Source organism: Piliocolobus tephrosceles, chromosome 17 (genome assembly GCF_002776525.5).
Source record: "Piliocolobus tephrosceles isolate RC106 chromosome 17, ASM277652v3, whole genome shotgun sequence".
NCBI classification, from domain to species: Eukaryota; Metazoa; Chordata; class Mammalia; order Primates; family Cercopithecidae; genus Piliocolobus; species Piliocolobus tephrosceles.
Window position 1 is genome coordinate 6,078,511 of NC_045450.1, and position 26,831 is coordinate 6,105,341.

At 44.9% G+C, this 26,831-nt stretch overlaps 1 protein-coding gene across 4 annotated transcripts in view; it reads left to right on the forward strand.

The window, feature by feature from the left end:
* The first annotated feature begins 1,829 nt into the window (after positions 1-1,829).
* Positions 1,830-26,831, forward strand: part of LOC111551668 (RNA binding protein fox-1 homolog 1) — a 1,700,664-nt gene continuing 1,675,662 nt past the window's right edge. For 3 of the 4 annotated variants that reach the window (XM_026446850.2, XM_023225717.2, XM_023225712.2), the window contains exon 1: positions 1,830-2,804. Coding sequence is in view for 1 of the 4 variants with exons in the window: in XM_023225709.1 (XP_023081477.1) it covers positions 2,711-2,713 (3 nt within the window). In the remaining 3 variants the exon portion in view is untranslated. The remainder of the gene's footprint in view (positions 2,805-26,831) is intronic. The other variant, XM_023225709.1, reaches the window with a different exon arrangement.

Sequence of the window (26,831 nt, forward strand, 5' to 3'; positions counted from 1 at the left end):
ATTCATTTGTTCCTTTCTGGAATAAAAAATGAAGGAGAATAGAGAAACAATTCCTGTTGGTGAATTTGCACAAAACATATTTCCACAAAATTTCCCATTAACTGCCATTTATTTCTTCTCTCATTATTGATAATTTGCTTTTAAATTGAGAATACCTCTTTTACAACCCATCTCATCTCCCTGCATTGCTAGGCAATTATATTTAAATTTGGTGGTTTTCCCATTGTAAACAGTTTCTGGGGGGAAATGATTATGATGTTACCAACCCCGATTTATGGTTTCATTTTGCTATCACTGAAGGATGAGACTAGTATAAAGAAAAAAAACTTGCTTACATACAAATACATTATTATCAAAGAGAGTTCTAAGGAAATGTATGGTAAAAACCAACCCAAATTGCAAAATCGCTGGGGCCAATGATAAAGATGTCTTCTGGATTTTGCAAACTTACTTTTTCAAATGGTGATCAAATATTGCATGCTTTAAAAAGTAATCCAATTATAGGCAGAAGTTCCCTTTCTTTTATTCTGAGGTTGAAAGAAACCCCAGCCCAACAGGATTGCAAGAGGAAGCCTTAATGAATCTGCTCCTTGATGGGCACTAGGAAATACACGTACATCTTGTACACAGGAATGCACATCGCATGGCCCCCCTCTTTTGGAAAGCTTACAGCATTTCTTAGAAAAGGATCCATGGTATGAGTGCAAACGCAATCACATCACAGGACGGGAAAATGAACAGGAGCCTCAGATCAAGTGCTCAAGGCTGGAATCTGGCCTTGTCCAATCCCATCTGCCCTTCAGAAGGCAGGGTGGTGCCACATAAAATTAGGTAGACTGCCTGGGGAATCCTGGTTCCTTGCCAGCTATGTGACCTTGAACAAATTACAACTCACTGAACCTCAGACTGACTTTATTGTACAACAAAATCTCCTGGAATAGTTGTGGAAAAAAGAGGAAGGGAGGAAGGAAGGAAGGGAGGGAGGAAAGGAGGAAGGAAGAAAGGGAGGGAGGGAGGAAGAAAGGGAGTGAGGGAAAGGAAAAGGTGGGGGAAGGAGCAGAGTTTCTCACTCAAGTCCAGAGTGGGACCCAGAAAGGGAGAAATACTGCTTTAATCTCTGTAAGCATCTGTGAAATGGATAAACCTCCAGTATATACTTCCAGTTGTTGAAAAGACTCTATGTAAAGTGCTTAAAACAGCATCTGGTGGAAAGTAAATGCTTATTAAGTGCTAGTGTGTATTAACCCGTCATGGGGCTTCTGGCTGTAAGGCATCTGCTAGGAGGACAATCCCTAGACACCTTCAGCGTCCATTGCAGGAGTAGGTGGCCAGGAAGGGGGCAGGACAGGAGAGGCCCAGCTGTGAGGAGTGGAGGCGTCCCAGGCCAGCCACATCCACCCCAGCCCTGCATCGCATCCAGCCTGAATAACTTTTTGCATCTTGGATAGGACTCAATCTCTGCCTGGCCGCGAGATTTGAAGACTTGCTAGAAAACTTCCTCAGAGAAGAAATGGACTGGGGCAAGAAGCTGCCTCCACTTAGCGTCTCTCGGGAGGATTTGTCTACTTTGATTGGGGTCGGGAGGAGGGCGCTAGTGCTCAATGAGTGAGTCCACCTGGGGACCACCAGGACGAGGACAGGCGCAGGTGAAAGTCCTGGGCTCATTCACCCAGCATCCAACTTTCACCCTCTTTCCCCTTTAGGCCAGGAGACCAAGGCACCGGGTCGCGTGTCCGCCGCCGCCCGCTGGAATCCAGGGCTGCACGCGTGACCGCGGCGGCGGTGGCGCTGGCGAGGGGAAGGGGGAGGGGGCGCTCCCTCGCGCACCGGATTATTTTTGGCTCCGCAGCCGGGGCTGCTCGCTGCTCGTCGCGCTCTCTCACACACACAGACACACACGCACACACACACATGCACATATTTTCTCGCGCTCTCTCCCGCTCTCCTTTGTTTATTTTCTAATCTATATTTTTGTTGGAAGATTTCCTCTCTATTCTCTGCCGCCCGCCTGCAAGCGCTCTTGCTGGCCGTCTGCGTGGACACACCGCTCCCTCGATCACCCCAGCCCCCTTCCCGGTCTCCCGAGCGCAGGGTTTGAAGGTCACCTCCTTTCCAGTCCCCGTGCGAGCCGCGCTGCCGCCGCCTCCTCCAGCCGGAGCCGGTGGGACTGGCTGCGCTGCCCTGAAGTGGTTCTCCAAGCAGCGCGGCGGGCGGCGGACGGCGGACGGAGCACGGAGCCCAGAGGCCGCGTCGGGTGGGGAAACCCGAACTCGCGGAGGGGAATCCCTCCCCCTTCGTCCCAGCCCCTCAGCAGCACCCGCGGTGGGGCGGGGGCGCTCTGCCAGCCCCGGGAACAGCAGAGGCGGCGGCACTGGCTGGACCCACGCGCGCGCCTCCGGGGCTGAAGAAGGAAGGAGTGAGCCGAGCTGAGCACCCCGCATCTGGAGGGGACAGCCAGCCGTGGGCCCCGCCCCGGCGTCCGGGGCAGGAGAACTCCGAGCCTCTTGCCCAGGCAGAGAGAGCAGGAGCGGACCGCGCGCCGGGGATTGAGAGTCCTTGCGCTCCAGACACCCACCCAGTGGCCGCCAGGGTCCCCGACTGTCCGGACCCTCGCCGCGCCCAGGCAGGCGCGCCAGGGCGGGGCTGACCTGCCCGCGAAGTTGCAGACAGTGCGTGAGAAGCCAGCACCCCCTTCCGCCGCCTCCAGCTTATGGTGAGTGTGACTGGGGGTGCAGAGAGCGCACGGGAATTCGGGGGTCTGGGGCCGAGAACGCGACCGCAGCCGGGCTCGCCGGGAGTTCTAGGTAAGTCCAGGCAGAGTCATCGCCTCTGCACCCACCCTGACATTGTCCAGAGGGTCCCACATAGGGAAGCGCTAGGTCCCTGATAACTGGCCTCCTCCTAGCGCCAGTCTGGGCGCTCCGGACGGGAACTTTTTAAGGGTGTGTGGAAAGATCTCGAGGCGTGTCCCTCCCCCGCCCCCAGGGGGCCGAGACCCTGAGCCCCCTTGTGCGTCGCTTCCAGAAGCGCGTCCTTCCTCGCCCCAGAGCGCCCCTCCGAAGCATTAAGGCTACCTCGTCTGTCCTCCTGGGAGCGAGTCCTAGGTGCCCGGAGCAGCAGGAGCCTGCCTGCGCACTTTGATTAGTCTCCCTGGCCGGCTGCAAGCATGCACTCAGCGCGCCCCCGGGCCGCTGCCCCCGCCGGCAGGGTGTGCAGAAGGAGGCTTCTCAGTGACCCGGGAAGGCGTTTAGGTGCCCCGAACCCCTTGTGGGAGGAGGGGAAGAGGAGGCTCGCTTATCTGGAGAGAGCGCCGCTGTGTTTACTGGCACTGGGATCAATGCCCCGCGGTGCCACCTCGACCCCAGGGGAGGGGGCCAGCCGGGAAACCCGCGAATGGGAAACTCCTGCTGTGCCCCTGGTTCCTGGGAGCCTTAAAGAACCTTCACCCCAGAGCAGGAAACCCAGGAGTAGCAGATGTCAGCCCTGCGCTGTAGTGCAGGCCAGGGGGGGCTTGTCAGCTCCAATCAACCAATTGTCCAGCGATGGAGGCGAGGGCGGGGCTCGTGGGGCGCCGCTCCCGTCTCCCCGCCGCCCGGGAGGCCACTTGGCTGTGAGCTCCTGGAGCCTCCCTGGCGCCAGCTTCGGGGACCAGGTGTCACGCGGAGCCCGGAAGCTCTCGACTCAGGAAGGGAGGGGAAGACCCCAATCTAACCTTGTCCTGGAGCCCCCAACTCCATTCCTTGCTACCAGGGAGTGTCCGGGGGAGGGGGAGCCCGGAGGGAGCTCATTGCTCCTGTGTGGGGCAGAGCTGGGGTGCACCTGCTGGCCCCAGAACATCTGGGGTGCGGCTACTGAAGAGCTTGGAAATCCTGGTCAGGCAGTCTGGGCAATTGGCACCCCAAAGGCAGGTCTTTTCAGTTGAACTTGAAAAAAAGTGGGGGACGTGTAGCTTTGTTTGAGTTGAAACATCATGTCTCCTAACTTGGGTTTTCCTTTATTAGAATAATGACTGTTTATTTTTATTTTTAAATAACTCCATTGTGCAGAGAGGCCTGGCCTTGACCGCACAAGTTTAGGACATGCCTCAGCCTGCGATCCCTTCCCTGCCCCCTGTCCTAGTTCATCTCCCCTCCATTTATCATTTATCTTTGTTACAAAAGAGAAAAAAAAAAAAAAAAGATGAGAGGGCCTGGATTCTTTCAATTTTTAAGTGACCACAGAGGCCCTGGCTGGAGCTACCGGCAGATTTATTTTTAGCCAAGATCTTTTATGTTCAGAAGCAAAGGACCTGGGGCCTATGAAGGGTAAAGGTGGTGCTGGCAGTAGTTGTGCTGGTAAAAAGTGGGGCTGACTCAAAACCTGTGTCCTCTTTGAGCTCATCAGGGAGGCCCTCGGTTTGGAAGAATTCCCTGGCTTTCCTTAAGTGAGCTTATGGTTGCCTCGGGCTAGGAAGAAAGGTCGTCATTCCTTGCAGTAGTGAAAGTGACACCTTATGGGCCCCGAGAGTGGAGTTTTGTGGCCCAGAAGAGCACAGGGCTTCTAGCTCAGTTATCTGCCAGCTGTGTGACCTTGGGCAAGTTCCTTTACCTCTCTGAGCTTCTGGTTGTCACCTGTAAAATCAGAGTTTCAGTCGCAGTTCGGTCCTCAGAGGGTTTGGGGGGTAAATTACCTAAAGCACTAGACATTTAGAACAAGGTTTTGCACATGGTAAGTGACTAAATTATATGAGTTTTCTTTCTTTATTCTTTCCAGTAGATTGCTCTAATTTTTGAGCCTTACAACACCAAGTGGGATAGGAAAGGCAGGTGGCTTGCCTTACACACATGCATTTTCTTTTAAATAAGCAACAGAAGCCTCAAGTGTCCCATTCTGGTCACTGCACGTTCCAAGGAGGAGCATGGACAAACTGCCTTGGACCCACTGGCCAAGGCATAGGCTGGTGGCGGTTGACTTGCTGTCTCAACAAACACCTGAAATTAAATTTTTGCAGCAGTTGTGCGTTTCTTCTGACCCACTGGAAGACCTTCATCTCCTTGGCCCCCTGGGATGAAAGTATTGCCTTAGCGAATCTGTTTTTTTTTTTTTTTTTAATTAGAACATCATTTTTTAAATACATAGAATATTTTGAAAACACAAGAATTGAAGAATATTAGAAGTGGCTTTATCATTCATCCTGGGATTCACACATTGCAATTCCTGTGTTTAGATATAAAATTTTGTGGCCAGGTACAGTGGCTCACGCCTGTAATCCCATCACTCTGGGAGGCTGAGGTGGGTGACTTGCTTGAGTCCAGGAGTTCAAGACCAGCCTGGACAACTTAGCAAAACCCTGTCTGTACTAAAAATACAAACAATTAGGTGGGTGTGGTGGTGCACACCTGTAATCCCAGCTACCCTGGAGGCTGAGGTGGGAGAATCACTTGAGCCTGGGAAGGTTGAGGCTGTAGTAAGCCGATATCACACCACTGCACTCCAGTCTGGGTGACCAGAATGAGACCCTGCCTCAAAAAAAAAAAAAAAAAAAAAAAAAAAAAAAAAAAAAAAAAAAAAAAAGTTGTGATAGTATTTAAACAATTTATGATAACATTTAATTGTATAAACACATAAACATCTGTGGCACACATTTGCCCATAAACAAACTGAATGCACAAATACCTTGATCCAGGTTTTAGAAAGAATTTCAGTTTTGTTGTGGCAAGAACACAACATGGGCTGTACCCTATGAAAAGATTTTTAAATGTATCATACATGATTGTTTTACGGATAGTGTTGTATAGGAGATCTTCAGGAGTTATTTACCTTTACTGCATGAGGGACTTGGGGATCTAAAATCATCATACTCATAGAAGCAGAGTAGAAGGTTGTGGCCAGGGTCTCGGGGGCCAGGGAAATGAGGATTTGCTGATCTAATCAACAGGTATAAAGTTTCAGCAATGTTGTAATAAATCTTGCTGTCTGTAGAACATACAGTATTTTACATCACCCTGAAGCTACAGAGTTTTCCATTCAGAAATGAAGCCGTAACATGGGTCTGAGTGGATTTCTCTTCCTGGAATTGACCCACTCTCCCCTATTTTTCTCTTCATCATAATTGAAGCTATTTTTTTTTTTTTTTACCTCCTCCTGTAAGGCTTGAGCACAGGTCTTCTAGACATCCTCATGTCTCTGATGATTTTAGAAAAAAAAAAAAAAAGCTTAGTCCTTTTAGCTTGAACCATCCCGAGCTATTATATTTTATCAAAGTCCTTTCTGTTAATATATATTTTTTGTATCCAGAAAATTGGGTCTGCCCTGTATAGGAATCTGACATTTCACCTTTCCGAAAATTAGACCATTTTGTTTGCATCCTTTCAGCCGATGTGTGTGGAGTAATGAACACATTCCAAGAGGGAAATCGTATTTGACACAGAAAATACTTTGGAGACACAGCAATTTCCCAGTGGCGTGTAAGGAGACTATTGAAATCCTAGCACATTTGCTCTGAAGGACAGAGGGCAGCTCGTCCTGCCTTTGCCACCCAGCATGGGAGTTACACAGTAAGCAGCATCCACAAATTAATACTGGCTGACTTTCCTAAAATCATCCCTTAATCCGTTGCTTTCACATTTATCCACAGCGTTGTGCCGGAGACCTCAAACTCCGAGGCGATGTTTTTAAAGACACCATGAGGCTCTTCCTAATGTCTACCTCCATTATTTAAAATACTGCCTCGAGGCACACGTATAAATATTAAAACTTTAATTAAAGAATCAATCAGTGACGGAGCTTCAAAACAAGGGGATCCAGCACTTGGAGATGATGTCAACTGTGAACACAGTTAGACTCAGTCACAGGACTAGGGGTTTTTATGAAAAGTGACGCGTGGAGTTATATACACAGGGAACTGTCCTCATTTTTTGAATCTGCAGTCATTCTGAGCACTGTCACTCATTACCACTGGTTTGTCATTGGTCGGTAGTCAAAGAGACGTGGGTGACTGTGGCCTGCTACTACAGAAGTGTGTGTTGTCTTCAGGGAAGGAGTGGCTAATACAATAAATATTTATTTGGAACGTACCATTTGTTAAAGCCTGTGCGTGGTGAATAAGGCAGATCAGAACTTTGCTTTCTTCGAGCTTATATTGTCATAGGGGAAACCACATCATAAGCAAGACGTTGAAATATATTTTCATAAGGATAATGACAAGGGTTCCAGAAATTGTAATGTGATAGTGACTTGGGGGGACATTCCAGAAAGGAGAGATTTGACCTGAGAACTTCGTGAAAAGAAGTAGCTGATCTTTGTGGATCCATACATGTATCCAATGACTCTTCTACTCATCTCCACTTTCTTTTTTTTGAAACAGTCTTACCTTGTCTCCCAGGCTGTAGTACAGTGGCGCGATCTCAGCTCACTGCAGTCTCCGCCTCCTGGGTACAAGTGATGATCTTGCCTCAGCCTCCTGAGTAGCTGGGATTGCAGGTGTGCTCTGCCACGCCTGGCTAGTGTTTGTATTTTTAGTGGGGATGGAGTTTCCCCATGACTGGTCTTGAACTCCTGACCTCAAGTGATCCACCCGCCTCCTTGGCCTCCCAAAGCACTAGAATTATAGGTGTGAGCCACCACGCCCAGCCTCATTCACCCCTACTTTCTATAAATTCCTGAGTGTTCATCAAGCACCCACTGTGTGCCAAGCACTACTGAAAGTACTTCAAGTGCAGAGTGATCAATAGATGCAGACACCTTGTCCTGACAGAATTCCATTCTAGGATGGTTGTCTGCATGGAGGGCGTTTCACAGAAGGGGACCAGCAAGCTCAAAGATCCAGAGGTGGGAACAATGACAAAATCATACAATTGAAGGTTGGTCCTATAGGCCCTTGAGGCCTAGGAAGGGAGCCTGGCTATTATTCTAATGGGAAACCATTGGGGGATTTTATGCGGAGAGATACCAAGATATATTTATGCCTTAAACATTATGGGAAACTTGTTAGGTGTTTTTGAGATGAGTAAGTAAACAAGCGTGCCTTCCTGGCCAGCCAGCTCTCCCCCCCACCCCGCCGTCCAAGTTTCAACTCATTTCTATAAGCAAATTTGGTCTGTGGACTCAGTGACATCTGAAAAGGTAAGCCCTGCAACGTCTGATAAATCAAACTCAATTCCACACCACCTCCTGCTTTTTAGGGCTTAGACCGAAATCTTTCGCTCAAGAAGAGGGATTAGTTGATAGGGAAAAAGAACCTCATTTTCCAGTAATGTTCTTTGTGTGAGGGTGGAAGACCCTGGGAGGATACATCTGTATACATTAGCCTACTTAGCTTTTCTTTCTCTGGGGCCTCCTTTCAAAGACGCAACATCATGTGTGCGTGTGTGCATACGTGAGCAGCCGCACCCCCCCCCCCCCCCCCCCCCCCCCCCTCCCCCATCTCACCCTCCCCCCTCCACCACATCCTTTTGATGGCTTGGCTGACATCTCTCCTGGGAGTACCCTGAGAACAGTTGCACACAGATGCCCTTTATTGATCATCTGTCCGGGTAGGTTCCCTTTCAGAGTATGGCCACAGATTCTCCCATTGGTAAGTGTGGGCCAGGGTAATGACAGATATTGACAGTGCAAAGTGGGTTGCTTATGGAGAGCTCTAAGTGCAGCTGACATTGTCCATCTTCAGAGGCTGCCCTGCCCTTGGAAGGTGGAGGTGCAATTTGATGGAGGGTTTGGACAACTTGGACCATCCAGGTTTCCTCCCTTATTGACTGTCTTTATCCACAATACTGGAACTCCATTATTGCCTGTTATATGTGCCATGAACATCGTAATAAGGGGACATGGATTGAACTCTTCCTACGTAGCACAAGCCGAACCAAACACTCCACCTTCATGGCTGTGTATTGTGCTATGTGTTTCTGGCATGTGATCGCCTCCCCCACCCTCCCAGCAGTTCACCTTGTTCACTTCCTACTCATCCTTCCGGTTACAGCTCAAAAGCCCCAGGCTTAGAGAAACTGTCCCTGTTTCCCTGTGTGGATCCTCCTTTTTTTTTTACAGCCATCCCAGGGGCATCTTATATTTTATTGAGTGACTCTGTTTTATCCTTTTTCTCTTACTCCACTGCACCGTCAACTGCAGGTGGGCCGTGTATGCACTTGTTTGGACATCACTATCCCCTTAGCATCTAGTGTGGTGCAAGGCACACAGCAGAAGCCCCACATGGAAATAATGAATTATTCCACTTGAAGGTTCTCGCACACTTTGAGGTTGGTGCTTTTCGGATCCCTATTTTGCACATAGAGAGTGGGTTGTAGGCAGGCGTTAAGCAGTTTGTCCAAGGGCACAACAGCAGGTAAGAGGCACTTCCAGGATTTTGAGCCCGACAGTCTGAGTCCATAGCCCCTGATGCTCATCACTGTGCACATGGCCCCTTTTGCTGCCTTTGTAAGACGCAGGGCAGGGTGGGAGGCAGTGTGTGCATTGGTTAGGGAGCTCTCGCTGCATAGGTTGAGTTGTTCTGAGAAGTGATGCTGAGCCCATTAGAGCCACAAAAGGAAAACAAGGCACTTGTTTCTATTTATTGCAATATTACTTTATCGTTGTATAAGAGCCTCGCTGGATTTCTGCACTGGTGCAATCTGGCTCTTGTCTTGTTGTCTGTCTCCTTGGAGCCCCAAGACCTTGGGCTGCCCAGGGCATCTCTGGCCTCTTTCTCTAGGCTCACGCTCTGAGCATGATTTTGAGGGAGGGGTTGGACCACCTGCCTGCCTACAGGCAGTCCTTGGGCATCATGCAGTCACAGCTGGAGCTGCTCTGATAGCCACTCAAAATGTGGTGTGCAAACCACTGCTCACTCCATCTAATCACCGTCTTCTGAATCAGCTTCCCTCTTCATTTCTTCTGAGAACAAAATTAGATCTTTGCCAGCATAATAGATGAACTTGTGCAATCACCTTGTTCATTGCTCGTTCTGCATTTCCCCAAGACGTGGATGTCTCTTTTCTGTGAATTTTAGAATATAGAGTGTCAGAGATGAGGGTGAGGACTTGAGGTTTTCAAAATTGTCTTCTTTGTACCATGGTTGGGACTCTAATAACTATAACACTTACTGGAAGCTCCTTCTGTGCTAGGGCTTCCTGTGCGTCGTTTCATTAACTCTTCATGGCAAACCCTTTATTATACCCACTTGAGAGATGAAGGAACTGAGGCCCAGTGACTAAATGGCAAATCGAGATTGCAGACTCAAGCAGTTCTCTCCCCTGCTGTGTGTGGAGAGGGCATGCTTGGGATGCAGGGAATAGCAGAGGCACCATGATAAGATACGAGGAAGCAGGCAGTGCAGGTATTTCACTGAGATTTCAGAATCAGTGTGTCTGCCTTGAGATCCCAGCTCCATCACTTTCTAGCTCCAAAACCTTTCACTTTCTTCAATTTTTCTGAACCTCAGTCTATGCCTACAAATGGAGAGAATAATTATCACAACACTGTGCAGTCCGTCTGGGGATTAATCAGCCTCGTAAATTATCTTAGCAAAGTGCCTGGCACCTAGTGTATATTTAGTGCAAGTGGAAGTCATGGGGCTGACTATGAAAATCATAACAATTACTATTATCCCTTGATAATAATGATAGCATTATTAACCTTGTTTTTGTTGCTAGAATTTCACAATCCCTTTGGGCAGCAAATTGGTCCCAGAATGCGCTTCCTACATTTTCCTCTTGACTGTAACTGAGGTGACAAATTGAGAGTGAAGGGGGAAGAACCCAGCATAGCTGCAAATGTACGGTTGAGATCGTTGACAGACTTGAGGCCCTGTGTGGAGTTCTGCCTGCAGAGGATGCTGACAGCAGCCATATGCACGGGTTCTGATTGATTGGCAGAGAGAAACACTAATTTATTAGACTCGTTATGAAAAGTGACGGAGCAGGGGATTGAGAGGGCTGATTCAGCATCAGTAGCCCTGGTCAGATCCCAGGGGTGTTGGCTTAGTGTCTGTTTCCCTTGGGACCAGTCCCCTGCCTTGATTCTGGGTCACTGCCTGTGTTCTCGAGTGAGTCTCTTAAAGATGTCCATGACTTACTGTTACCACATTGTAAATATCACACCTATTTCTTCAGCATCCTTAGAAAGCTGAGTCCAGTTCAGGTTGCCGTTGATTGCAAAGGCCGATAAGAGGAGGCAGGGAGTGTGTGCATGCAGAAATTCCCCAGTGGAGGGAAAACAGTCCTTTTCACAAGTTAGAGAAAGTGCAGGAGTTTCCTTGGGGGAGAATTAAGGGCATGGCTGATACCTCTCTTTAAGAACATAATGGCCGGGCATGGTAGTTCCTGCCTGCAATCCCAGCAGTTTGGGAGGCTGAGGCAGGAAGATTGCTTGAGCCAGAAGTCCGACATCAGCCTAGGCAACATAATGAGACCTTATCTCTATTTAACAATATATATATATATCTGGGTGTGGTAGCTCATGCCTGTAGTCCCAGCTACTTAGGAGGCTGGGACAGGAGAATTGCTTGGCTCTGGGAGTTTAAGGCTGCTATGAGCTGTAATTATGTCACTGCACTCCAGCCTTGGCAACAGAGCAAGACCCTGTCTGGAAAAAAAAAAAAAAAAAAAGAACATGAGACTCTTTGTAGAAGGATTTCTCATTTCTGATTGGGAGAGGTTGTTCAGTCTGAATCACAGCAGGTAGGATGCTGGTTAAATAAGAAATGTCTTGACTTCAAGGTGATGAGGCACTGAATGGGGCTATTTTGGAGTCAGAAAAGCTTTGAGAAGATTGAATTCCCTGATTTGAAGGTGTGAAAGGACAAAGTCATGGCAGCCAGGTACACCTAACTTGTGGATCCAGATTCTGCCACTTTCTGGCTGTGTGACCTTGGGCCGGTTACTGCACCTCTCTAGGCCTCCATTTACTTGTCTGTTAAAAGGCAAATGATTCTCCAAGGATGGCTACCTGGGAGTGAGTTAAGTCAAGCAGCAATCACACAGACTTCTGAGCTAGTCACTTCTTATTTTTTTTACCTTGTCATATTCAGACAATAGCCTCTCACACCATGACTCTTTGATACAAAAGTTTCCCTAGTTCACGTGCTGTGGTTTGGGAAAAGATATTTTGTTTCTTAGTGAATTTCATTCATTTTGCTCAGGAAACTTTATTGGTTTTGTCTGTGTAAACTTAAAATAATCTTCAAAAGTGCATACCAAGGACAAGGAACCATCCACCCCTTTCTATAAACTTATTTCTACTGAGTTGTGCTTCGCTGGTGTCAGTTTATAATGAGAAATGGTATAAGAAAGGCAATTCGCCCCAAAATTTAAAAACTAGACATTATGTATGCACACAGAAAAAGGATAGGCCATTTAAAGTTTAAGAATTGTTACAGTTGAGTCTAGCATTAGAGAGAAAAAGAAACGTTATTGAGTTTAGGTGAGGGTAAGAACCAAGAACTTCTTGGTAAGAAACAAGAACGACAAGCAAGCTATGAAGAATTCAACTCTTGAATCTTATTTGCTATTATTATTATTAGTAGTAGTAGTAGCAGTAGTAGTAGTATTTGAGACAGTCTCATTCTGTTGCCCAGGTTGGAGTGCAGTGGTGCAATCATGGCTCACTTCAACCTCTGCCTCCTGGACTCAAGTGATCCCACCTCAACCTCTTGAGCAGCCAGGACCACAGGCATGTGCTGCCACGCTTGGCTAATTTTTGTGCTTTTAAATTTTTGTGTTTTTTTGTAGAGATGTGGTTTCACCATATTGCCCAGGCTGGTCTTGAACTCCTGGGCTCAAGCAATCTTCCCTTATAAGAAGCTGGGATTACAGGCATAAGCCACCATGCCCAGCCCTATGTTGACATTTTTGAGGATTCTGTTGGCTCTTACTGTGTTAGCTTCGGTTTCAGGATCAGAAAGAGTTTGTCCTTTCTTCAGGTTCTGATTGGTGTTTATGTACCAGACACTTCTAAGTGGAATATGGGTTTGTGTTCCCTTTTCACAAAGCCTGCCAGGAAGCTCAGAGCGGATTTTACAGTTCCATCACAGCAGTCAATAGAATTCGATAGCATGGATTTTGCATATTAACCTCACTTTTGACTCAGTTTTATTTCTCTAGCCTTATTTTAATTTTCACCTTTTATTGTGATATATGTTACTGTATCAAAAGAATACCTTTGTAAGGTACCTAAAATTAACATATTCGAAGACTGAATAAGAAATCAATATAAAGGTATATAAGGTAGGTGAATATTGAAAGATGTACGTAAATTACAGCCCTTTAAAACACTAGGAACCCTGGAAAATAGGACCATATAGTGCAGCATTTGGTATCTTGAGCTAGACCTGAAGTTAGAGAAATGCGATTTTGAGTCCCAACAGTGCCAATGGTTACTCTTTCTTATTTTCTCCTTTTAAAAAACATTTTCCTGGAGCACTGTTTATGCTACATCATTTCACTTTTATTGGGCCATTTATTGCCTTTCTCTTGCATTCAGCAAACATTTCTGAGCCCATGCTCTGGGCCAGGCACTGTTAGGCACTGGGGATATTGTATGGGGTGGGTATATTGACCAGTACTGATATCATGTCTGCCTAGTGAAGCTTATGCTGTAGCGAGAGAGACTGACACAAAACATGAATGCAGGTAAAAAGACAATGGAATTACCCATTATCGTAAGTATTAAAACGGCAACAGAATGGGGCATTCATGTAATGAAAGGATGGGTGACCCAGTTCGTTAGGAACATCAGGAAAACGTCTCCAAGGAGAGGTATTAGGCAACATTTAAGCTAAGGCCTGAAGAAAGAAAAGGGCCAAGCTGTGGCCAGTGGGGAGGAGAGAGGAGAGGAGTCCGTGGTGAGCAGAGTTGGCGATGTGTTCAGAAGCCCGGGGCAGGAAGGAGAGAACTCTGCACGTCCTGAGAACAGCAAGGTGGCCAGCGTGCCTGGGGTGGTATGAGCAAGGGAAGGGATGTGGCTGGCAAAGCTTGCAGAGGCCAGAACAGGCAGCCCTGCTCTCAGGAGCCTGTGCCCTGTGTTCTTTTTGAGATGGGCAAGATCTTGACTAGTACCATTCTTTATCAGCATATTCAAGATTGGTGCGAGAATAAGGTACAAGGAGCACCCTGCAAGAAAGGCAATGTGTGTGCATGTGTAGATGTGTACACTTGTATGTGCACGTGAGTGGATGTGCACACAAATCTCTGTGTGCAAATGCATTTTTGTGCACATCTCTGCACATGTGTGTATACATGTACATGTGTGTATGTGACATGCACATATGTGCATGTATTGCGGAAGGAACAGAAGGAGCCACAAACAGTATGACAGTGGGGAGACTGCTGACTTCAGAGCCCATCAGAATGAGGGGCAGTGTTGCTGGGCGTGCTGCTTACAGCATGTGCAGAACATCGCTCTGTTTTGCCTCACATCCTCCCTCCTGGACTGATCCCTTTCTGTTTGTATGGTACATTCAGTGAGTGACCGCATCACAGGAGGCAGAGCCAGACCCCAGCCTTATTCTCATGAGAAAGGGGAGGTCATTTGTTCACCTTAGTCCACCCCTTAATTGTTCCCTCACTGGCTCCATGTCACTGTCAGAGATTTTTTAAATTCTAAGAAATGCTTTGGGGACTTCAGCATTTTGGAGTCTGTTTTCAGAGATTCTATTAGCGCCACAGAGACCCCTTGCCTCTTTCTTAAAGGTTCTATTTTTAAGCATCCTCCTCTTGTATCCCTGCTTTCAGTTCTGCTGCTTCCTTCCTTCTGAGATGCCTTCTTCCTTGCTGGTCCTGGAACAAGAAACATTTAGCTTTATTTTCCTCGTTCTCGCCTAGGTAGGGTGTGGTCCCGCGTGCCCTCATTTGTTCAACATTTTGAGACAAAGACTGGTGGAATTGCCACTGACCAAAATAAAACCAGGAAAGGAGCTCACAGAATTTAATTTGCCTCTAACCCAACTCTTGTACTTATTTAAAAAAAAAGTACAATTATTCATTCCATAGCACTCCAGATTGCTTCACTGAAAGAAAGAAAGAAAGGGATCCACTCCAGGGAGAAAGAGACTCTTGAGCTTTTTCTTCCTTGATGATCCTGTCTTTGCGTAATTGAGGGGAACCTACTGGGGTATCATAATTTTGGGAGACCATGGATGTGCCTCATTGCACAAGAATAAACAGAGAGCAGTGTCTGGAACAAATGCTTGTCTTAAAAAAAGTTTATGAAATGCCAGCAGATGTCAGTGTGCCCTTGCCATTTGATTTTTTTTTTCCTTTTAACTTTTTTAAACCAACATTAATTATTTTTGGTAGTAAAAACAACACAAGTATATTCTGCTACAGTTATAAATTAAAAGATCATGGGGCAACATTTTTTAGGTTTGGAGAAAGATTAGCAGAATTTATGTCATAAGGTAAATCCTCTAAATTATCTGTGTAATATAATTTGTCTTTTCCCAGAAAAAATGGTTTCAAAATGCAAAACCTAGTGTAAGTTTTTTTTTTTTCCTTCTCTCCCAGCCATTGTTCGGGTGCTAATAATAGCTTAGGATCCAGCTTAGCTTCTGAGAACCTACTGGCTCTGCTAATTGATGACAGCTCTTTATTTCAAAGCTGGAGTTTGCAAAGGAAGGTAGTGTAGGGTTGGGTATGGCCTTGTGATTTGTCATCTGAGTTGTGATGAGAACCTCTTGCAGTTTTCGTTGTTAGTGTGAGCACAACAAATTGCATGCTAATGGTTAGCTCCTCCGCAGACATTGTTTGGATCAAAAATGAGGGCATCTATACAGGAAAAAGATTCACTGAAAGAATTAAAAACTATTCATTTTAAGCAAGGGATAATTTGCCAGTATGTAATGCAAAAGAAGTAGGGTAGTTTCCAGGCAGGGAATGATGTACGTAACAGGTCATGTTTGATGCTTTGCATTATTTATTTAATGGTTTTGATTAAATGGTACAATATTCAAAAATACAAGAGTATGTAGAGAAAAATAAATCTCTCTTGCACTTGCCTTGCAGTTTATTAGAGACAGCTATTATTATTGTTTCTCATGCACCCTTTCATAGATGTCGTATGCAAATACAAACATTTACACAGATATTTATACTAATAAAAGATAGCATAGGAAATGCATAGTTACACTGTTCGCTGTTTTTAAAAAAATTAAGGATATATTTTAAGGATTATTCCCTGTCAGTGTGCGTGTGTGTGTGTGTGTGCGTGCGCGTGCACACACATGTATTTTTTCTGCTCCATTTTTGTTAACGGATGCATGGTATTTCGTTGCACGTGTTTACTCTACATTGTTTAATTGGCCTCCTTTTGATGGATATTTATGTTGTTTCCATTACTGAAGTGCTACATGGAGTATCTTCAACCACCACCACTTCCCACACATGTCTGTAGGTTACATCCTTAGAGGTGAAATTGCTAGGTCAAAGGAAACGTGCCTTTCTTTTTCAGACACTGCCAAACCTGATGCTCTGGCTGAGCTGCACCCTTACATGTTGGTGGATGAATGAGGTTTAGAACCAAATGAAGCCATATGGTGATTCTGGTCTGACTTGGCTACCGTGATGATTGTCATGAATTGTGTCCCTTTTGGAAGTATCTTATGCTAATTGTGCGGATGATTTAGAAAGAATAGAAATGGTTGGCTGGGGGCAGTGGCTCATGCCTGTAATCCCAGAACTTTGGGAGGCAGAGACAGGTGGATCACCTGAAGTCAGAAGTTCAAGACCAGCCTGGCCAGCTCAGTGAAATCCTGTCTCTACTAAAAATACAAAAAATAGCCAGGTGTGGTGGTGGGTGCCTATAATCCCAGCTACTTGGGAGGCTGAGGCAGAAGAATCACTTGAACAGAGGCGGAGGTTGCAGTGAGCTGAGACTGCACCACTGCGCTCCAGCCTGGGTGAAACAGCAAGACTCTGTCACAAAATAAGTAAATAAATAAATAAAATAAAAATAAAAATAAAACAAAATAAAAAAAGAAGCTGTTTTCTCATCATTTTTGAGGCTGGGAAGTCCACAATCAAGGTGTGGCAAGTTCAGTGTCTGGTGAGAGATGCCCGCTCTGCATCCAAGATGGTGCTTCATGTCTGCATCTTCATATGGTGGAAGGTAGAAGCGCTAAAGAGTCTGACTAGTTTTCTCCAACCTTTGTGTAAGGGTCTCATCTCACCCATGACGGCAGAGCCCTCATGGTCTAAACAGTCCTTAATAGTGTTGCATTGGAGATTAAGTTTCAATGTGAATTTTGGCGGGGACACAATCATTCAAACCATAACAGAATGTGTTGCAGTTCTTGTCATTGCTGTTTTTTTTGCTAACACTTTCCATCTGCCAAGTAGTTTGTTAAGATCTTTAATTCCACGTTCACATCTTTGTCCTCATAACAACCCTATGGAGTAGACCCTGCTCTCATCCTGTTTCAGGATGGGGATGTGGGGGCTGAGAGACCCCAGGTACTTTGCTTAGGGTTGCAGGGTGGATGGTTGGCTCAGGATTCACACTCAGGGCCTCCAGGCTTAACCATTGAGCTGGGAAGCTGTGGTGGGTTTTAAGCACCAGAGAGCATACTGTTGACTTACAGTGAGTTTAGTCTCAACCCACTGTTGACCCTTTGGATTGTGTAATTATCTGTTGTGCAGGCTGCCCTGTACATTGTAGGATGTTTAACAGCATCCCTGGCCTCTACCTGCTTAGATGTTGGTGGCACCCCCTTCACCCATCCTTGACAGCCAAAGACATCTCCAGATTTTGCCAAACGTCCCTGGGATGGAAGGTTGCTCCACTAACTCAGACAAAGAGAAAATATGCTGTGGGCATCCGTAGCGTAACACCAGAGACATATATTTGAGGACACACACGGTGGCTGATGTCAGGGCATCTTCCATTCAGCCATCTCAGCCAAGGGGGACTCATTTAGTGCATCCCCAAGGATGGAACAGATGGGCTGCCCCTTGCTGCAGACACCAGTCAAGGAAAAACAAGATGGTATTACTCAAACCATTTTCATCCTCCATTCGATCACAGTAGCGCTGCCCAACACGACTTTGTCTTTTAAAATGTAGTGTAGAAACGTCCTTGAAAAATTGCCTGGTAAAATAGACTTACAAAAAATTATGTTCCCAACTATAGCCCAGCTTATATATTATACAGCTTTTCTATTCTTGCATTTTCCTTTGGTGCTCAGTAATGCTCTGCATCAAAATGGCAAGCGGGAGGCATCAGCCCTCCCAGCTGCCTGCACGTGGCAGACATTGATAATCAATTCTTTACCCACCTCATCAGCGTCACCTTCTTAGAATCCTCAGTGCGTCTCTCTGCACATAGACTGTCAACCAGTTGGAATTACTACGTGAAATGAAATGTATTTGCCACCCCTGTTACATGGTGCCTTTTTGGCTGAGGAGAAGGATTACGCTTTCCAAAGGACAAGCTTATTGTGAGGTATTAGCTTATTTTTCAGTTACTCTGAGAAAAGTGCTTGATGGATGGGAAGAAATGTCTATTCTTAAAGCATTTGGAATTAAGATCTTATTTTGTAACAGTAATTGGGCGCCTGAAGAATACTCCTCTTTCCCGAGGTGCTTTACATTTACTGTCATCCTATGTTTTATTGTTTTTCTGTAGTAACATCTCTCTCCCTTCCACCACCAAAAATTGATCTCCTCCCTTCAAAGCCTGGTGAAGACAGCCACCTGAGGGTGACACAAAACGCTTTGTGTACAATAGGAAATGAGACAATTCCCTCAGCAAAGAACATTGAGAAGTTGCAGGACGTTACTGGAACTGTGTCACTTCTCAGCACAGGGCGTGTGAGGGACTTTTAAGGAGATGGGGAATTGAACCCTCCAAGATTTCCAGAAGTAGCTTCTGATTTATAAAGGCATGGAGGCCAGGCTGCTCTGGGAAGGCAATACAGGTTTCAGAGTTGAAAATGCTTTTAGGTGGCACCATAGAACCATCCATTCTAGCATAATGTTTTTTTGTTTGTTTGTTTGTTTTTGTTTGTTTTTCATTGCCTTTTTTGGAGAGGGGTGGAAGAACTCCCATGGAATTGTTTGGCAAGTTGGCAATTTGGTTTAGTAACTTGATGAACCTATATGCAAATATCTATCACTTAGATAGTTTTCAACTCATCTCCTGTTTCTGATTCTAAGAAAATAGGGAAAAATAACCTTGGAAAGAAAGGGCCCTGGGTCAGAGAGTGTCTGTCTCTTTTTTTCTTTTTCAGACTGGTGGGAATGTTTTCCTTTCTCCACTTTTAGATGATTTAGTCTATGAGAGATAGGGACAAATAAAACACATCTCCTATTTCCTCTTCTGAGAAAGGAATTTTTAACTTAGATGGGAGGCACAAATGAACTTCAAGGGCTTGAAATTGTATTTAAAATTTAAAGAATAAACATTTTTATCTGGGCAGAAGGCTCATAGCTTTTTAAAAATCACATTCTCAAAGTGCTATATGGTACACACAAAAAAGTAAGAGCCCATCTTTTTTAGAACCATAACTTTCAGACTCTTTTACCATGACCCTAGTAGTCAGGGAAAAAGCATACTACAGCCCAACCACTTCACCTGTTTTAACCTTCTGGTGGGAATCTGTATGTCGGAGGTGGGGGAAGATAGGGAGGCCACAGAAAGCTCAGTAGTAATGAAGGGTTGGGGTGCAATTGTATTTGGTGGGAGAGATACTTACCTCTTACCTAGCAGTGGTAATATGTATTTATTTGAGTCACAATCTCTGCGTGTCTTAAAGTCCAATTACTTAGAAATTATCAGAAAAAAAGTGCAGTTAATGGTAAAGTGTTAGCATTAACCAAACTCCATAAAATCACAACAATGATGTTTTCTTTTTTTTTTTAATTTTTAGATAGTTTATTCATATTTTTAGAAAAAGTAACATATGCACATGGTACAACATTCAAAGGCAATAAGATGATAAATATTGAAAAGTTTCCCTTTCACCCTTTTCTGTCAGCCACCCATTCCTCTCCCAGAAGCAACCACTGTTAACAGATTCTTCTGTTTGCTTCTATTTTTTTTTTATTATTATACTTTAAGTTCTAGGGTACATGTGCATAACGTGCAGGTTTGTTACATATGTATATATGTGCCATGTTGGTGTGCTGCACCCATCAACTCGTCAGCACCCATCAATTCATCATTTATATGAGGTATAACTCCCCAATGCAATCCCTTCCCCATCCCCCCTCCCCATGATAGGCCCCATTGTGTGATGTTCCCCTTCCCGAGTCCAAGTGAGCTCATTGTTCAGTTCCCACCTATGAGTGAGAACATGCGGTGTTTGGTTTTCTGTTCTTGTGATAGTTTGCTAAGAATGATGGTTTCCAGCTGCATCCATGTCCCTACAAAGGACGCAAACTCATCCTTTTTTATGGCTGCATAGTATTCCATGGTGTATATGTGCCACATTTTCTTAATCCAGTCTGTCACTGATGGACATTTGGGTTGATTCCAAGTCTTTGCTATTGTGAATAGTGCCGCAATAAACATACGTGTGCATGTGTCTTTGTAGTAGCATAATTTATAATCCTTTGGGTATATACCCAGTAGTGGGATGGCTGGGTCATATGGTACATCTAGTTCTAGATCCTTGAGGAATCGCCATACTGTTTTCCATAATGGTTGAACTAGTTTACAATCCCACCAACAGTGTAAAAGTGTTCCTATTTCTCCACATCCTCTCCAACACCTGTTGTTTCCTGATTTTTTAATGATTGCCATTCTAACTGGTGTGAGATGGTATCTCATTGTGGTTTTGATTTGCATTTCTGTGATGGCGAGTGATGATGAGCATTTTTTCATGTGTCTGTTGGCTGTATGAATGTCTTCTTTTGAGAAATGTCTGTTCATATCCTTTCCCCACTTTTGGATGGGGTTGTTTGTTTTTTTCTTGTATATTTGTTTGAGTTCTTTGTAGATTCTGGAAATTAGCCCTTTGTCAGATGAGTAGATTGCAAAAATTTTCTCCCATTCTGTAGGTTGCCTGTTCACTCTGATGGTAGTTTCTTTTGCTGTGCAGAAGCTCTTTAGTTTAATCATATCCCATTTGTCAATTTTGGCTTTTGCTGCCGTTGCTTTTGGTGTTTTAGACATGAAGTCCTTGCCCATGCCTATGTCCTGAATGGTACTACCTAGATTTTCTTCTAGGGTTTTTATGGTATTAGGTCTAACATTTAAGTCTCTAATCCATCTTGAATTAATCTTCGTATAAGGAGTAAGGAAAGGATCCAGTTTCAGCTTTCTACTTATGGCTAGCCAATTTTCCCAGCACCATTTATTAAATAGGGAATCCTTTCCCCATTTCTTGTTTTTGTCAGGTTTGTCAAAGATCAGATGGTTGTAGATGTGTGGCATTATTTCTGATGACTCCGTTCTGTTCCATTGGTCTATATCTCTGTTTTGGTACCAGTACCATGCTGTTTTGGTTACTGTAGCCTTGTAGTATAGTTTGAAGTCAGGTAGCGTGACGCCTCCGGCTTTGTCCTTTTGACTTAGGATTGTCTTGGCAATACGGGCTCTTTTTTGGTTCCAAATGAACTTTAAAGCAGTTTTTTCCAATTCTGTGAAGAAACTCATTGGTAGCTTGATGGGGATGGCATTGAATCTATAAACTTAAAACATTGAATTGAGTCCCGCTTCACAACTTTGAGAATAGCATGAGATCAGAAAATCCTTCCTGAAAATTCCAAGAATTAAAGCCATGTGCATGAGTTTTTGCGGGAGAATATGTGTGATATATCTGTGAAGTTCTTGATAGCTAGACTTCTTGGTACAGCATTTAATTATAGTCCTTAGTAAACTTTTGTAATAATTTGTGTTGATTTTTCAATAATACTTTTAAGTTTTCAGTTTTACTAACTCAGTGGAATACTACTGTTGGTATCTATTGGTCTTTAAAAAAAAAAAAAAAAAAAATCCGTAGAACGCATTTTCTTTCTTATTTGAGATGGAGTCTCCCTCTGTAGCCCAAGATGGAGTGCAGTGGTGCAATCTCAGCTCACTGCAACCTCCGCCTCCCTGGTTCAATCCATTCTCCTGCCTCAGCCTCCTGAGTAGCTGGGACTACAGGTACCCACCACCACGCCTGGCTAATTTTTTGTATTTTAGTAGAGACCGGGTTTCACCATGTTGCCCAGGCTGGTCTCAAACTCCTGAACTCAGACAATCCGTCCGCCTCGGCCTCCCAAAGTGCTAGGATTACAGGCGTGAGCCACCTCGCCTGGCCTGTAGAATGCATTTCAATGTGCATAACGCTAATGAAAAGACTTGCTTTTTTGGTTCAGTTAATGGCCCATTGTGAGGACTCTCTAGGTCTATATACTTAGGCATGATACATTATTGCTGTGGGAGGTTAGGGAAGATGGGAACGCAGGGCTCTTCTATAAGATCTCCATTCTGGCCTGGCGCGGTGGCTCACGCCTGTAATCCCAGCCTTTGGGAGGCCAAGGCGGGCGGATCACGAGCTCAGGAGATTGAGACCACGGTGAAACCCTGTCTCTACTAAAAATACAAAAAAATTAGCCAGACACGGTGGCGGGTACCTGTAGTCCCAGCTACTCAGCAGGCTGAGGCAGGAGAATGGCGTGAACCCGGGAGGCGGAGCTTGCAGTGAGCTGAGATCCGGCCACTGCACTCCAGCCTGGGCGACAGAGCCAGACTCTGTCTCAAAAAAAAAAAAAAAAAAAAAAAGAAAAAGAAAAAACAAAAAAACACTCCTTTCTACAGATATCCCTATTTTTTGCAGGGGGTGGGGGATGACTCTGCAAACCATATTTTCTAAACTTTTTCATATATACTTATGAATATATCAGAAGCAAGCCTTTATTTATTGATCACTTTATTTTATGATTTATTTTTTTGAGATGGAGTCGCATTCACCCTATCACGCAGGCTGGAGTGCAGTGGTGCAGTCTTGGCCCACTGCGGCCTCCGCCTCCTGGACTCAAGTGATTCTCCTGCCTCAGCCTCCTGAGTAGATGGGATTACAGGCGTGCCCCATCACACCCAGCTAATTTTTGTATTTTTGGTAGAGACAGGGTTTGACCATATTGGCCAGGCTGGTCTCGAACTCCTGACCTCAAGGGATCTGCCCACCTCAGCCTGCTAAAGTGTTGGAATTACAGGTGTGAGCTACGGCACCCCACCCCAAGCTATATTTATGTAGACTGTGTAACTCAATATCCATATTATATGTGGATATATATATATGCACACATATACATATATATGAATGAAGCACTTACTAGGAGCTTTTGTGACCCAGTAAGCAAAACAAATACAGTTCATTAAAATGAAACTGATTGCTTTAGCACTTTGATTTTTTTTTTTTTTTTTCTTGAACAAATTGTGCAGAAAAGCTAAGTGGAATTATTTACCACTTGGGTTGGATTTTTGATTATCCTTCCTATTTAAGGTCACACCCAGCAATCCTAATAGAGTTGAATGGCTGTGTTTTTAAATATGCAGTGATTCCATTGAACTCATGCCAAGTGGTGTCCTGGATTTTCCGTGCATCAGTGTCTATGTGTGGATTAACACTGACATATTACACACCAGCCAGTGTCCTCCACTCTCTTCATGCATCCTGGGTTGCCAAAAAAAAAAAAAAAAAAAAAATAGAAACATTAAAAATGCTGAATCCCACAGAAAGTTTCCACTCCCCAGACCAAACTGTGTGCATAGCGGGGAGAAGAGACCAGATGGCCAGTGGGTTGAAATCAGTGGAGAACCAGCTGGGATGCATGAGAGGGCATTTCCTCTTCCACTTCCCTGGAAGCCTGGTCAGGGCAAGTCCCGGAGGTCTGAGCAGGACAAGAGGTGTCAGTGTCATGGCCTCTGTCTGGCTTTCTGGATCTAGATGAATTGGAGTTGGATTGGAATTGGGCACAAAATTCTGAGGATAAGCTGTTAGTTTTCTGCTTTCTGGAAAAAAAAAAAAAAAAGAAAGAAAGAAAAACATGCCAGCTTGACAGAAGGTTGGAGGGTAAAATGCTGATCAACAGGAAATAACCGTATTTGCCTGCATTAGCACCAGCTTGGAGACCAAAGTTCTATGAGGAGGGCACATGATTTGGGTAGTTTTGAATCCTAAAGGCAGGATTTTTTCCCCGCTCATTTAAAGCAAAACCTTTCATTGCCACTGAATAATTATGCATTTCTTAGACTGCCAGCTTCTGTGACAGTGATTCCTAGCCCCCAGTTTGACAACTGGGTATATTCAGTTATTTTGAGGAAAGGTACAAACGTTTCAAATTCACTCACCACTAATAAAGGTTTAAGATCTGCCTTTTATGGCTCCTTTTTCTGGGTTAACGTATTAGTTATCTACGGCTGCATAACAAATTAATGCAAAACCTAACAATGGAAGCAGCTATCTTTTGAGGTCTCTCTTGATGTTGCAGCTGCGATGTTGGCTGGGGCTGTGTCAGCTGAAGGCTCAGCCATGGCTGGAGGATGTCTCCAGGCTCACCTGTGTGTGTTGGCAGGCCTGAGCCCCTCAGCAGTTATTGATCAAAAGCTTCAATTCCTTGCCACATGTGCCACTATAGAGAGGTGCTTACAGCATGGCAGCTTTTGTCCTTTAGAGAAAGGGATATGGAGAGAGAGAGAGTTCATGACTTTTTTGAGATAGCTTCTGCTGTTAACATCTGGTGTCAGTGAGTGTGGTGTATTTGTTACAACTTATGCACACGTTACTACATTTTTATTAACTAAAGGCCATAGTTTATATCAATTCAGTCTGTGTTGTATGATTCTGTATTTTTAATGTTTTATTATAAAATACACGTAAATGTTACTGTCTTAACCATTTTTAAGTGTATGGTTCGGTAGTATTGAATACATTCATATTGTTGCACAAGCAACACTATCACCCACCTCCAGAACTCCTTTCATGTTGCAAAACTGAAACTTTGTATCCATTAAAAAGTAACTTCTCATTCCTTCCTTCCCTAGTCCCTGGCAACCAACATTCTACTTTCTGTGTTTATGATTTTAGCTACTCTTAAGTATCTCAAATAAGTGGAATCATACAGTGTATGTCCTTTTGTGGCTGGTTTCTTTTGCTTAGAATCATGTCCTCAAGCTTTATCTGTGTTGAAGCAGGTGTGAGGGTGTGAATTTCTTAATTTATTCCCTCCCTCCCTCCCTCCCTTCCTCCCTCCCCCCCTTCCTCCCTCCCTCCCCTCTTTCCTTCCTTCCTTCCTTCCTTCCTTCCTTCTTTCCTTCCTTCTTTCTTATTTATTTTGAGACACTCTTACTCTATTGCCCAGCTGGAGTGTGGTGGTGAGATCTTGACTCACTGCAACCTTTGCCTCCTGGGTTCAAGTGATTCTTCTGTCTCAGCCTCCCGAGTAGCTGCGATTACAGGCACCCACCACCACGCCCGGCAAATTTTTGTATTTTCGGTAGAGTCTGTGTTTGTTCAAGTGGCAATCTGGTCGCGAACTCCTGACCTCAATTGATCTGCCCACCTTGATCTCCCAAAGTGCTGGGATTACAGGCATGAGCCACCACACCCAGTCCCTTTTCAAGGCTGAATGCTATTCCATTGTATGTATATACCACAGTTGGCATATCCATTCATCTCTTTATGGGCCCTTTTTGGGTTGTTTCTGTGTTTTAGCTATTATGACAGTTTTATATGGACAAATATATTTTATATGGACAAATGCATAATGTTATCCATCCAGCATTACAATATCATACAGAGTAGTTTCCCTGCCATAAAAATCTCCTGTGCTTCCCTTATTCTTCCCTCCTTACTCTCCCTCTGCAGGTTCCTGGCAAGCACTCATCTTTTTCCTGTTTTGCCTTTTCCAGAATGTTACATAGTTAGAATCACATGGTATGCAGTCCCAATAGGTTTTATGACCTAGTCTCAGAGTTAAACACTATTATTTCTGCCTTATTCTGTTTGTTAGAAGCAATTTCAGCCTTCTTTCAGGGGGAGGGTAATTGTGCTTCACTACTTAAAAAGCTGGGGTGGTGGGAAGAGGAGTTATCAAAGAATTTTCAGATATGGTTTAAATGACTGTAGTTAAGATGATAAGACTAGAAGTCCAAGCATTCATTGGGCATCCACTGTGTTGGGCACTGTTCTTTCTTAGTGTTTTGTATGCACTATTCATTTAACCCTTACACTAATGCCATGAGGTCACTCTCATATTTATCATCCTCATGTAATGGATGAGGAAACTGTGACTCCCTGAAGCCACATACCTCATACGTGGCAGAGCCAGGATGCAAACTCAGGCCAGCCTAAAACCAAAGCCAAAGTCTTGAAATTATACCCTTTTAGTGTAGGGGGAAGTCTTAGTCTAAGGCTTAGATTCAGGGGACAAGGTCTGACCAAATACGTCAGAAGATATCAGTGGGGGATGATGCTAACCATCTTCCAGTTGCCTCTCCAAAAGCATTCTTCGTCCTTCCTCGGTGTGTAGTTTCCATTGCTGCTGGAAAAAAATCATCACAATCTTAATACAGATTTCCTGTTTTAAAGTTCTATAACTCAGGAGCCCAATGTGTTCTCACTGTGCAATCATCAGGGTGACAGCAGAGCTTCTTACCTTCTGGAGACCCTAGGGGAGAGTCCCTTTCCTTGCTTGTTCCAGCTTCCTGAGACTGTCAGCATTCCTTGGCTTGTGGCCCCTCCTCCATCTTCAAAGCCAGCAATGCGGGCATCACTCGTCATCTCCACAGTCCCATCTCCCAGACTCTCTCCTGCCTTTCTCTCCCACTTTTTTCCTTTCTCCCTTCCTTCCTTTCTCCCTTCCTTCCTTCCTTCCTTCCTTCCTTCCTTCCTTCCTTCCTTCCTTCTTTCCTTCCTTCCTTCCCTCCCTCCCTCC